At 33.6% G+C, this 15,065-nt stretch overlaps 1 protein-coding gene across 18 annotated transcripts in view; it reads right to left on the bottom strand.

The window, feature by feature from the left end:
* LOC145258337 (protein spire homolog 1-like) overlaps window positions 1-15,065 on the bottom strand; it is a 559,588-nt gene that overhangs the window by 248,509 nt on the left and 296,014 nt on the right. For all 18 annotated transcript variants that reach the window (XM_080116504.1, XM_080116505.1, XM_080116506.1 and 15 more), the window contains exons 4-5: window positions 7,904-8,029; window positions 172-240 (exon numbers count right to left, since the gene is read on the bottom strand). In XM_080116504.1, the coding sequence (XP_079972630.1) occupies window positions 172-240; window positions 7,904-8,029 (195 nt within the window). The remainder of the gene's footprint in view (window positions 1-171; window positions 241-7,903; window positions 8,030-15,065) is intronic.

The raw sequence follows: 15,065 nt of genomic DNA, 5'->3' as shown, positions 1-15,065 counted from the left end.
TTAAAACTTTTATTGAAAAAAAAAAACAAACAAAAAAACAAAAAAAAACAATAACAATTCAGGTTACTTGATTATGTAGTAGAGCTAACATCTATTCAATGTAGCCGCCTTCAGCCTCAATCATCGCCTCGATACGGGTCTGGAAAAAGGGAAGAAACGCTTGCTACTTACCCAATCTGATCTTTCAAGGGCTTCCAATCTTTCAATTTCTTCATAATTCTCATTTTGTTTCTTCAAAAGCTGAAAAATATTCAATTAAACAATATTTTAATAGCACGGCAATATTTTCATATCTATTCGCACGTTCAATGTCTCAGTTTCTGTATGAATTAAAATAAAATACTTATGTGTATTTTACAACTGGGCAATGCCAGGCGGCCTGCTAGCATATATATATATATATATATATATATATATATATATATATATATATATATATTTAAATAAATGTTTGGAGATACAGAATTTATATACAGTTTTGAAAATAATAAGCGGAAGTTTCTCGAGAGCTCTTTCGGCTATCATCTCATCAGGAGAAAATCGATAGCGTACAAAATAATATTATATCGAAAATAAAGACTTAGGGGAACTTATTGAATGTGCCAAAAGTACGGGGATATTAAAATAAATTTATTAACGTTTAAAAACGATTAAAATATTGGCACAACGAGGGGGAGGGGGGAAAAAAGAAAAAAAAACGGGAGAAAAGATTCAAAGTTCGCCAAAGAGAAACGATGCGTTGGATGTTTCCTTTTGCCGGCACAAAGAAGGTGTACGCACCGCAATAGAGACAGACTCCAAAATCTTTAAATGGTTTCTGGAGTCCGCTCTATGTAGCACCTCGAACCAATCTATTTTATATCTATCGGCACAGAAAGGGTTGTCACCCAAATGCTGGCCAATAGCAGAGTCCATGGCTGCAAAACGAGGGAGACTACCAGACCCCATCCTCCCTTGTCTGATCTTCGATCGAACATGCTGGTTTATACGAGTCAAAAGATGCAAGGATGTTCGCCCAACATAACCAGCATCGCACTGGCATTTAAATTGATTTACAATATTGCTATTTTGGATGTAAGGTAAACTATCCTTGCGAAAAGAAGGAAAAGCAGGTCTCGTAGTATATACCAAACGCAAGGACACAGAATAAAAGCAGTCGTAAATACTTCTGCGAATCTGTTTGGAAAGTCTATTACTCTTTTCCCCAATCCACGGTAATTTCAAATAAACCGGGCATTTCAAGGGTCCAACCTTTTTAGGGGATTTAAAATCCGCAACCTTTTTGAAAATACAATCATCAATAAGGTCAACAGGAAACCATTATTGATTATTGATTATCGAGTTCGACATCCAATCTGTTAGGCGAACAAATCATGAGGGCTCTATGTACCAAAGTATTAATTAAGCCGACCTTACGTGATTTAGGTACAAAAGACAACCAGTTCACATATAGGCCAGTAAATGTCGGCTTTCTATAAATTGTAGTGAGAAAGCCCCACCCCCTTGAAGGTTCAACAAGAACATCCAAGAAGGGAAGCGAATTGTCCTTCTCACTTTCCATAGTGAACTTAAGAGCCCCAACAATGAATTCTACCTATTAAAAAATATCGACGCTTCACCTTGCGATGGAAAAATAGTAAAAGTGTCGTCAACATATCTGAAATATGCAGTGGGTTTAGTTGTAGAATTGAACATAACGGATTCATGGTACCCAACGAAAATATCCGCTAAAGTTGGGGCCAACAGACTCCCCATTGAAACCCCGTCGACCTGACAGTACATAATATCCAACATTCCCATTATATATATATATATATATATATATATATATATATATATATATATATATATATAAAATAAAGTTACATTTGATTATCTGTAAATGTAAATTTGTAATTCAGTTTTGCCGATTTTCTGTATAATAACGTTTTTTTAACAAGTAAAAATCGTTCTGGTGCAAAAAAAAAAATTAAAAGCAGTGGCCGCCCACCAGCGATTAAATCACTGAATTAATTTTCCATTTTCAAGATTTAAAAAATAAATTGAATTTAGGTAAATATCGCAGCGGTAAAATTTTATTGAAACTTTTTTCGGATTATTATGCATAAATATTTATAATAAAATAATTATTAAATAAAATGTTATAATTATTTTTATTTTTTTTTTTAAATATTAAACTTTATTTTCTTTTGGAGTGTGGGGGCTCTTTTTAAAACAAAATCTCCCTCAGTATTTCTTTAATTTTCTATTTTCGAGCAATTATTATCACGGCCCCTAAAATGTGATCCCCTCATGTCAAACATTATTTCTCATTCTCATGTAACACTTGACGCTCCTTTTTTTTTTTTTTACTGAATAAACACTTTAAAATAAATTAAACCATTAACAACTTAGCCAGCTAGGTAGAAAAATGTACTTTTCCCTTTTAAAAACAACGGTTAATAAGTATAAATATTTAAAAAGAAATATTATGCGGTCTGTAGCCTCGTTTTTGAACTTAATAAATACTTTAAAATAAGTGAACCCACTAACAACGTAGCCAGTTAGAAAAAGAACACCTAGAAACTCGATTTTATCTTTTTTAAAACAACAGTAAACAACTAAAAATATTTTTAAAAAAAGTATTATGGGTAGTATAATACCTTTAAAAACAATGTATCCTTCAAGAATGCTCATAAAATGTGTTTTCAATCAATATTTATTCAATAGCAAAAATGGACGAGTTTTCCGGGCACCACCAAAAAGACACTTTAAAAGAAGTTTAAACGCAAATAAATTTATTCAGGTGTGTATTAAAAGTCTTGCCTTTCGTAGCATTTATTTGTTAAATATTTGTTTATTTTTTTGTTTCTGTTAATTACAGTAATAAATGTCCCAATCCAATTCTTATTTTTGAGGTACGCTTATAATTTTTAAAATTTGAATATAATTTATTTTTTTAATTAAGAAAATATTCAGAATGTTTTGTCTTTAAGTATCTCATCCAAGATTTTGATGAACTCAAAAGAGATTTTCATCTATATTTTTCATTTGCATCCAAAGATAAGTGCCATTAAACTTTAATTATTTTAGAAGAAGCCAATTGGAAATATCAACAATGTACAGCTGCCAATGAAATTAAAAAAAAAAAAAAAAAAAAAAACCCTTCCAGAGGATTTAAAACCTAATAGTCAAGTGAACTCCCTCGAGTAGGGGTATATAGTCATTTATCGAACAGATGCTAACAATTTGCAAAAGGAATAGACAAGTTATCTTTCCATAATTGATCAATAAATAAAAGAAATTAAACAGGAATCAAAGTTAAATCTGTAGATGAGATTTATAACCCATTTTGTGGCTCTTCTCAGTCTTATGTTGTAAATGAACAACTTCTACAAAAAAAAAAAAAAACAATTTGTGCTTGTTTCATTTTTAATGTCAAAAAAAATTTTTTCTTTTAATAAAAAGAATCGATTTGGAATCGAAAATTAGGTTATAATTTTTCCGATTTTGATACCCCAAAAAGTTCCGATTCCGATTAATCGTCCCAACCCTAATATATATATATAAATATATATATATATATATATATATATATATATATATATATATACACACACACTAGCGGAAGGAAAGGGCGGGGGGGGGGCTCTGCCCGGGCATAAAATACACTTTAATTTCTCCAGATTTCATATATATTATTATAGAGTCAGGATTTCAAAAGTAAAAAAAAAAAAAAAGAAAAGTATTTGGGTGCCATAAGCTAGAAGCGAAACTGAAACTGTAGCATTCAAAGCTGGTGACGTTACCACTATAGCAACGGGACACACATATGAACTGATAAAAATAAAAATTAAACCAAGATAAATGTACAAAATGTATAACGATTTTTTTCAATTTTGACCCATTTTTGACGCCTTAAAAATAATTTTAACCAGCTAAAGACCCATAAAAGAATGGTCCGTAAAAAATCCAATCATTTGAAGCCCCTAGCGTCGCTCTGTGACTTTTAGTTTCGGAGGAGATAGAGTTTGAAAATATGAAGACAGATATATAGCAATTTATATATTAGATTACAAAAAAAAAAAAATATCACTAAAATGGCTTTCCATGTCAACTTTGCCAATATTTTGATACAATTTGGGATGGATTTGGTTTTCGCTCTGCTTATTCTAATTATGCCAAACCCATTCAGAAAATTCTTCCGGCATTACAAAATGTTAAATATGTGTTAGAAATATTGCTATCACTTTTAGATTAGCAGGAAAACCAGGCGTTACTCGGACTGAACATGAAACACTAAATTCTTTTGACCTTTTTATATTTATTTTTTAATTTTTTTTTTTTATTATTATATGGCATATTGGTTGGCTGACAGAAGTGTAAGTCCTTCCTATCCTGGTGTGGACAGGTTCAGTCCGCATCCCTCAGAAAGTTTCACGAGAATATTTTTTTTTTTTTTTTTTTTTTTTTTTACACAGTGATCACCACTTATCAAGGCCTGGAAGCCACTCAGGGATAAGGGTTATTGCAAGTACATTAAATATAAAATTCACAAGCAATTTCCAGTCACATTGTCATGTGGCCGTCACGCTCGAACTGTATTCGCTACAGTTCAAACCAAAAGTTTGAACCTCCATTCCGTCTGGTACTGTCGTCGACCGACGCGTAGACAGTCTTGATGCAATATTCACTTTTTTTTTTTTTTTTTTTTTTAAATTACATTTTCACCCCAAACAAGGCACATTGCCACTTTGATGTAGGGGGCTACTATTAGGGACACAGCCTACAGGGGTACTAGGTGGGGAGTTGGGCAGCAAGATGTCGGTTCATGTTACACTTGAACTTCTGCATGTCAGTACAGTGGGGGAAGCAGAAACCTGGCAGGGTGTTCAAAAGTCTAGCGGTTCTGGGGAAGAAACTACTGGAGTAGAAGGCTCTCTTACATCTAGGGATCTCTACTGTGAAGGGGTGGGATTGTACTGCTTGTCAGGTTTGTCGGGGGTATTTACGTAGAGGGGGTACAAGTGCTTGTAGCTCATCAGAACATACACTGTTAAAGTACTTGTAGAACAGGCAGAGGGATGCTACCTTGTGTCGATGGGACAGAGGCTGAAGCTTGGATGACAGTTCAGGACCTATCAGGTTGGCGACTCTCCTTTGAACCTTGTCTCGGAGTGAGAGACTAGTAGCAGATGCACTGGCCCAAATATGACGACAATACTCCATACATGGGCGAATGATGGCCTTATAGAGGTACAGGATACTTTCAGGGGTCAGTAGCTTTCTAGCACGGTAGAGAGAACCTACCTTTTTCGCAGCGGTCCTGGCAATGCTCTCAATGTAATTGTTCCAACTCATGCTTCCTGTGAACGTTAGGCCGAGACGTTAAAAAGATAGATTCTCTCTAAATTTTCAGACACATACACTTTCTCTCAAATACTGTCACAGCTACAAACAGACAAAAAAAAAAAAAAAAAAAAAAATACTTGTTTTTTTTTGTTTTAGCAATCATCACTTTTCAAATAATGTTTTTTTTTTACTGTTCATTCCATTAGCTTGTAGCGAAACGGAACAATAGTCCGTTAGTTCTACTGAGATTACAAAATAGGATGTGCACAAGAATCACCGTCATTCGAACCCGGAATCCATCCAGTACAAAGAAAAGAGAGATATGCAACAAATTGTTGTACTGTCGCAATTAAAAGTTTGCATATAAGGACGTTTTTTTTTTTTTTTTTTTTTTTTTTTTTTTGCGAGAGCGACGGGACGTAATTGTGATTTTGTGAAGAAGAAGAAGAAGGGAAGATTGTTTCACTCACTCGGAGTTATTTTTTGTATGCGTCAGTGAGGGGGGGGGGGAAGGACGGATTTTTTTTTTTTTTTTTTGCACAAAACGGTATTTGCCAATTTAAAACATCAATTTCAACTCTTCACTGCTATGAGATTAGCAAAACCCTGCTGTCTCGACACCAGCTAAAAAGTTTCTTGCCGTCACTGCGGGGCCACACATCCATCTTGCCTAGCTGTGTTTTTCTGTCTTCCTGACCATGTGTTTTTTTTTTTAATTTTTTTATTTTTTATTTTTTTTACTTCCATTCATCCTAACCCAGATGTACCAAGATGTATTGGATATTTAGAAGGTAGATTTATAAGAAACAACCTAAGTTGAGAGTTGTGCAACAAGATGTTTATTCACATTACATTTAAATTTTATACATGTTGGTACAATCTGAAAAAAAAAAAAAAAGAGTGAAGGAATTTCAAACGCAAACAGTTTGAAAAAAGAGCATGTGTTTTTCTGTCTTCCTGATCACATGGTGTCTTTTTTTTTTCTTGTCATGCAAGCCAGCATACACTTGCTAATTTTCATAGTGCTCAAACGGTTGCTGTTGTTAATACTTTTGCTAGCCATCTATCCTTCGGGTGCTGCTGCTATTTTTACATGCGTTTATATGCGTTCCATTACAACATTTATATCCCAGACTATGTACTATTTTTTATTAAAAAAGATTTTTTTTTTTACTCCTATTCAACCTAAACCAAAAGTACCAAATTATATTGAATTACTGTATTTAGAAGATAGATTTATGAGAAACGACCTAAGTGGGGAGTTGTGCAGCAAGATGTTTATTCATATTACATTTAATTTACATTTATGCATGTTGGTACAATTTGGAAAAAAAAAATAACAGGGAAGGAAAAGCTATTAGAGTAGAAAGCTTTTCAACATTTGAATGGAGGGGAGGGATTTTGCTGCATGGTCCCCCTCTGGTGTTGCATGTGATATGATGCCATAAAACATTTTTACCAAGTTTCAGGAAAATCTAATGGATGGATCAAACACTATGGGGCAAAAAGTGCCATTTTGGGCCATTTTTGACATCTTTTGAGCCCCTGGGGACACCAAATCCCAGAGTAGATGGATAACGGTGCAGTTGCAGGTCTTGACACATGTATATTTGAGTGGACCAACGTGTAAAAAACACTATTTAGTCAGACACATCAAGTTTTTGTTGAGAAATATAAAAAGAGCCACAAAAAGGGGCGTTTTCAGCACTAAAAGTACCCAGGGACGCGAACCAGAATTTTGCCAGGGTCACCCATACTAGATTTATATTAAGAACAATGGGCTACACATTTTGGCCAAGATTTAAAAAAATCTAATGAATGGATCAAAAGTTATGGGGCAAAACGTGTAATTTTTAGCCATTTTGGAGCATTTTTTTTTTTTAATCTCTTTTGAGCATTTTTGGGGGCGCAATGGGAATTTTTGCAAAAAAAAAAAAAGAAGGTTTTTTTACTGTGCACATTTATTTAATGAAATACAATTTTTAGCAAAATTTCAGGAAAAAATAATGGACGGTTATCTGGCAATCGTCCGGACTAACGGACACCACTGAAAACATAGGTCCCTCTCTGATAAATTGGAGGACCAAAAATTGTCTCAGTCATGAAGGATTTCTCCTCCACTCACCAAGAACAAAAAATTGAAGTGTAGCATCAGAACAGATACTACACTTTGATTTTGACCTGAAGCCCAAGAGTTTTCAGTGGGTAGCTGTTCTGTACAAGTCTTGGACGTTATAATATTTTACAGTTAAAAAGCAAAAGATCTTTCTTGTGTTGACACGAAAAAATTGTGCTGGAAAGCTGAAAGATTCAATATTTTTATGGAGCAATTCCAGTTTCTCATTGGTTGCTAGCAGACCTTGGCTGCATTTGATTTGTTAGTTTTTTATCGTCAGTATCTATAAATAGGACCTTCCAACTTTCGGTGATCATACCCTCTCATCATATCAAAAATACTGCAACAATTAGAGTACACCGTTTCAAAAAACAGGTAGATAGATTTTCAACATCGGATCTAAATTTTGCAGCCATTATTTCAGAAAAACAAAAAATAAAACAAAAACGAACTTACTTTCTGTCCGGTAGAAACTTTGTTAAGAAAAGTGATTAGTTCAAAGGCCTCAGCAAAAAGTGCTCGACATACAGCTCTGTAACGGTGCTCAGCATCCTGGGAATTTGACAGGTGATTGGCGCACATCTGAAATGTTAAGGAAGTAATGTCTTAAAATGTCTGAAATGTTAAGAAAAGTAATGTCTTAAAAAATGCAAAGAAAGCACAAAATGTCATCTTTAATATTAATTAAGAATGTAAGTAACCAATGGCAAAAAACGGATATCATAATACTTAGTTCGCTGCACATGATCATAGCAAAGGTCCATACAAAATTTCAGCCAGATCGGCCCTGTAGTTCCATAGAAATTGTGGAACAAACAGACAGATGGTTTAAAAAAAAGTATTATATAGATATTAATTACTTAGTTTGCTCCACATTATCACAGCAAAGGTCTATACAAAATTTCAGCTAGATTGCCCAGTAGTTCCCAAGAAAAAGTGGAATGAACTGATAGATAAAGAGTTTAGTTGTTGGTTGTTTTTGTTTTACATCATATCAACCCTTTTCAGGTTATTTAATGCCGAATCCAGTCATTTTGAAGAATGGACCTGGGAGCAATGACAATTAAAGGGTGGCTCCATACTCCCCAAAGCCCGTGAGCTGGGGCTCCACCATTGGATATAGTTTAAGGTTATATCCAGGACCGACAGATAAAGAGAAGTATTATATAGATATTAATTACTTAGTTTGCTCCACATTATCAAAGCAAAGGTCCATACAAAATTTCAGCTATATCGGCCCAGTAGTTCCCAAGAAAAAGTGGAATGAACTGACAGATAAAGAGAAGTATTATATAGATACCTATGCAGGGATGTGATGTGCGAATATCCAATGTCCCAAATCGAGTGGTTTGGTTTAGTTGCTTTGTTTTACGGCATATCAACATTTTCCGGGTCATTTTAATAAAAAGATTTTTTTATGCATCTATTATATCTTCTTATATTTATTCATGGTGTTTGGTTTGGTCGTTTTGCTTTACAACATATCGATCTTTCTTGGATTATATATAGCTTTGTGGCTTAGTGGGGGATGCCTTTTTCTCTATCCTGCAACCTCTCTCCCACAGAAGAGACATTGCGAGCCTATCCTTGTTTTATCGTTATGTCCATAGCAGGTGCTCGTCTGAACTCCAATCTCTGGTCCCCCCTCGCCAATCTTTCACGAAAAACACCTGTCTAGCTGAATCCACTGTGAAAAATTTCCCCTACTCTTTATCTGTGCCTAAATCAAAATGTAGATTCCATGAACAAAGCTTCTTTCTTAGAAGTGCATGCCTGTGGAACTCTGGTCCGTCTGCCTGCTTCCCACCTGACTACAACTTGGATGTGTTCAAGTCCAATATTAACAAATTCCTAATGAACCGCCCTCTTAAGTAAACACTTCATTAAATCTCCACACTAACGTACTGTACTTGCAATAACCCTTATCCCTGAGTGGCTTCCGGGGGTTGATAAGTGGTGACCACCGTGTGTAAAAAAAAAAAAAAAAAAAAAAAAAAAAAGCCACCACATTATTTTAATAAAAAGTATTACACTCCAACTTTTTATACTTTCCAAAATTGTTTAGTTTATTGGATTTGTATTTTGGCATGTCAACCCCTTTCGAGTTTATTTATTTACGGACTGTTATCCTCGTCTTAAAAAAAAAAAAAAAACAACTCTAAAATCAGATTCATTATTTATTACAAAAAATAAAATCATATTTACTAATATACAATAACTACACCCGATGACAGTTTACTCAAACCCAGAAATGCTGTGTACGTATTTAAATGCCCTGTAGGAGAATGTGTTTTCAAAAATAACACGTATACCGGCACGACTAGAACCAGTATCTCTCGCTGACTAACATGCGACCTATCTTTCCTGAATAACTTCATTTACCAACACCTTACAGCACACGACACCACCAAAACTGAATTTAAAAACACCACCATTCTACCCGTCTCACACTGTGATCTGTGCCTCACAATCTACTTAACCATATGGGAAAAAAAAAAAAAAAAAAAACATCAAGCAGGCTCAATATGAAGGGGAAGGCATGCTTAAGTGATTTTAATGATTTTAAACGATTTTAATCATATTTTCAATAAAATCACGAACACAATTTTTAATTCATCACTCGCCTGAGGACGACTTATGAAAGTCAAAAACCTTTGCAACTATGGCAATTTCTTTTTACACTCAAACAAAACATTTGAAAATTAGCCCGCCAAAAAGAAAAAATGGATTGCAAGAGAAACAAACAGAATTGATTATATAATGTTATAAACTGAATTTTTAAACAATTCTTAATGCTGCAATATTTTAAGTTATAAATTTATTATATTTTTTACTAGAATATCTTTTCCTTTTCTTTTCCAGTTTTAACAACTAGTCCTTTACTTTTCCATGTTTAAGCTAAACCATATTACTTTTCATGCTCGCATTTTTCTATTGTAATCCATGATTTTGCCAGACTTCCAGGAAATTCACTTGTCCTTTATTTAATTTCAGTCTTATTTTTTTTGCCCCCATCAACATAACATACACATATGTAATAACAATGAACGGCACTCGCCTGCTTTCAATAAAATCCCCAATTATCTCCCTTTCATTCTCTCTGTTTCACTTGTTACTTCTCTTTTTGCGAGAGCGGTGAATTGGTAGCAATATAGTCGCTGAAGCGACGTAGTTGTTATGGAAACCAGTCATAAAAAATGTTGCTCACCTCCTTAAGTTTTTTTTTTTTTTTACGATTTTGAACACCAGTAAATTCATCAAAACTTTTGTTTTACTGAACGAAAATTGAAAAAAAAATTTTTTTTCACAATACAGCTGAGAAGGTGATCTATAAACTGTAATAATTGTTTGAAATTTGGTCGAAAAATGAGTGAGCGGCGAAGCTTTAAAGCAGTTCTAAATGATCAAAACTGCCACTTAATCATATATTCAAACGCTACCATGTTTGAATGATAACTTAAGATCCTTCCGCTAAAACCAAAACCAAAACTTGTGAAGAATTCTTGGTAAAATTAGTTATTTCAAGAAATGAAAGGTCATAACAAACGAAGAAAAAAGATGCAAGCATGCCGGACAAAATAACACGCACACACACACACACACACACACACAAACACACACAAAATAACACACACACACACACAAAATAACACACACACACACATACACAAAATAACACACACACACACAAAATAACACACACACACACAAAATAACATACACACACACACTATCGTATAAATACGTAGATCAATTTACATGATTTTTGGAATACGATATTTTTGTTTCATCATATGTAGATTCTAACAAATTATACAATACTTAAAACTCTTCAAACTTCTCTAAAGCAAATAAACAAAAACAACCAAAAAAAATGGATACCAAACCAAGTGTATAACAGAAACATAATTCAGTACCAAACAAATCAACACTTTAATAATAACAACATCACAAAATTAATTTATTTCATATATATATTAAAGTGTGTGGGGAGGGGGGTGTATGCAGTCAGTCCCGGAAATGGCTGAGCGAGCGTATGATCTAAAAATTATTTTATTTCATATATATTTTTATTAGCCTGGGTGCTCAGGTGTTTGGAGGTGTGTGTTGAGCAAAGAAATAAAAAAAAGTGAGAGTAGACAGGCAGGCTTGAAACCGTATAACATGATTGACACCAAACTGTCGCCTTCTAAATTTATTCAGGAAGAAAATAAAACGAGAAAAAAGTTTGTTTTTTGTAAAAATTTTTTAGCGATCAGATTAAATAACGTGACTAATTGATTGAGCGGGTTGGGCCTTTAGGTGTGTCAGAAATTTCGTGAAAAATAGTAAATAATTCCACCCCATCTTTCCAAGCTTATAACTCCTCGAAAAATGTAATTCAAGCCCTAATTTTTTTTTCAATTAAAGGAGAAAGGAGCAAGGTTTTATTAAAAAAAATACAAAAAAACAAACAACGTGTTTTTTTTTTAAAAAAAAAGGTTTTAAACTTCAGACTTTACAGATAAATTTCTAAAAATTACTACTTTTTTTTGTTTTAAATTTGAATATATTATTTATTGACCTTTCCTCTTCAATTTGTGATATATAAAACTTTGGTAAGTAAATTAATTATTTACTTTTTAATAGACATCTCAAAATGGGAGGCGTGAATTATTAGACCCCCTGTCTTTCCAAGCTTATAACTACTCGAAAAATGTAATTCAAGCCCTAATTTTTTTTTTCAACTAAAGGAGCAAGGACCAAGGTTTCATTAAAAAAACAAAACAAAAGAAAAAACAAACAACGTGGTTTAAAAAAAAAAGGTTTTAAACTTCGAACTTTACAGGTAAATTTCTTAAAAACACTATTTTTTTTGTTTTAAATTTGAATATATTATTTATTGACCTTTTCTCTTCAATTTGTGATATATAAAACTTTGGTGAGTAAATTAATTATTTACTTTTTAATAGACACTTGAAAATGGGGGGGAGGTGTGAATTAAAAAAAAAAAAACGTTTGTCTAAAATATTATATTCAGTTTGTTGGAAAGAGCATAAAATTTCACATTGACCCTGAAAATATCGTAAAAATAGAATCAATAGAAAAATTTTGATAGATTTTTAAAGTTTAAAAATTGAAAAATATTGAGTTCGTAAATTCATTACCGTTTAAAAAAAATATATATTTCTATTACTTTTAAAACAACTTTAATAGTTTATTTTGGAAGTATAATCCATAAAGAAAATAAACAACCCACTTTTAAAAGAGAAATTACGCGTTTTTTATATTTTATTCGCAGTTTCGTGTTAGGGGTGTTAAAAATTCCTACAAAAATTCTGATACACCTCCGGCCTCTTCGACACCTCGGCCAAAAGAAATGACCGAAATGGAAGAATGGTTCAACCAGCAGAATCTCATTCTAAGGCATCACGTGTCACCACTCATGGTTTACAGGTGAGCCGTGTTCGGAGGGAGGGGGAGAGGCAGGGGTGTATTCATTTGCATTTTTTTTCTTTTTTTACACAGGAATCATCACTTGCCAAGGCCCAGAGGCCACTCAAGGATAAGAGTTAATGGGTATACATTAGTCAACGTGATTACAGCGTAGTAAACATAAGTAGTGGGAATTTTGTAAATTGGATTATTTAGGGGGACGGTTTATCAAGAATTTGTTTACATTGGACTTGAAGACAGCTGGAAAGCAGGCTAACGGAAGAAAGTTCCACAGGCGTGCAGTTTTAAGAAAGAAGCTTTGTTCGTGGAATCTACATTTAGGTTTAGGCACAGACAAAGAGTGTGCGAAATTATTGATAGTGCTTTCGGCCAAACAACTAACAAAATTTAAAAAAAAAAAAAAAAAAAAAAAAAAATCAATATTTGGTACATTTCAGATATCTTCAGACAGCCTGATCTGGTTGCAACAATCCATAACGATGCTTCATAAAAAAAAAAAAAAAAAATCATTTACTTTCCAATTGACCTTACAAGGTCATATAAAAGTTTTTTTCTTGGTTTCAACTAAAACGTACAATCATGAATCGGTAATAATTTAAGACAGAATAGTGGACAATGCATTTTACATAACTTGATGACAGATGGGCAGATTGTAGTCAGCTGGAAAGCAGGCAATCGAAAGAGAGTTCCACAGGCGTGCAGTTCTAAGAAAGAAGCTTTGTTTGTGGAATCTACGTTTAGGTTTAGGCACAGATAAAGAGTGAAAAAGACTGGGAGAAATTATAATCGAAGGCAGGATTGTATACTGCACACTGTATGGCAACGGTGGTGAAAACAGATGAAATATTAAGGAAAATCTTTGGTTGCAGAAACTAACTCAAATGATGAGATAGTACCGACCAATCACAAACTGAATTAGAATAATAATAAATACAACCAGAAACCAAGGTAACTGAAACTATCAGAATAGACAAGAAAAAAAAATTACATAATGTAATATCTGTTCTGTCATGAGACTAATCCCCTAGGTATTACCTCCTCCTTTGATAGTATGGTAGTATTTTGTTCTGCTGACATGAGCCTACCATCCTAGGTATTACCTCCACCTTTGGGGGGGGTATTGTAGTATATGATCATCTGTCATATATAACAGAAAAAAAAAAAATGGTCGCATAATTTTCAAATAAGTGATGATCAAAGTTTGTATGACATCCAAGAAAATTAAAAAAAACAAACAAAAAACAAAAAAAGAAATCTACATTTAGGCTTAGGCACAGATAAAGAGTGTGGGAAATTATTGATAGTGGTTTTGGCTAGACGAGTGTTTTTCGTGAAAGTTTGGCGAGAGGAGACCATAGATTGAAGCTCAACCAAGCACTTGTTGCAGGACATTGCACCATAGTAATGCACTAAAAAGATCTTCAAATAATACAATTGGATTTAATAATCAATTTTAATAGGAGAGGACACTCATCAGAGAAGAAAACCACAGTGAACAGGATCGGACGTACAAACTGAATGGCTCACCATAAAAAAATGTAAGAGTAATTATTTAATAATGTGCACTTGTGTGGCAAAGGTGCAGTACATTTTTCAGTTTATAATAAGGACCAATGTATATATATATATATATATATATATATATATATATATATATATATATGTCTATATATATAAAAGTGAAAATGTATGTTCACTATTTGTGTAAGTCCAAGAAAGGCTTTTTTCAGAGAAGCGGTCGGTCGCCTAACAACTTTTTAAAACTTTTTATATCACATGTAAATCGTAATATCTCTGAGTTAACAATGGAGCTCGCCTGTCTATTTAATTTGCTCGACTTCAGGAAGATAAATATTCAACAGTTTTCGCTCGCCGCATGTAGGTTAGGTCTTTTCCTATAAGGTTTCCCCCTACCCCCAACGTCTTGGGGGGGGGGAAGAAGCATTCCCGCACTAAATTAAATGCTATTTCGCAGTCAAAATTTGACCTCATTAAGTCATTAAAACGTGCACCTGCCAAATCCAAGTAATTAAATAAATTCAAACGTGTTTCCGTTAGCATCTCGTGGTGGCCCAATGGTTAAAACCGTCGCACTCTTTTTCCACACTTTAATTTACAACTTTCCCTCAAGGGTTCGATCCTCATACTTACCTACCAAAACATTTTTTTTTTTATTTTACCC

This window comes from Euprymna scolopes, chromosome 33 (assembly GCF_053919585.1).
Source record: "Euprymna scolopes isolate OS-2025 chromosome 33, ASM5391958v1, whole genome shotgun sequence".
NCBI classification, from domain to species: domain Eukaryota; kingdom Metazoa; phylum Mollusca; class Cephalopoda; order Sepiida; family Sepiolidae; genus Euprymna; species Euprymna scolopes.
The sequence above is the reverse complement of the archived record's forward strand: the minus strand, read 5'-3'. Positions and strand labels throughout refer to the sequence as shown.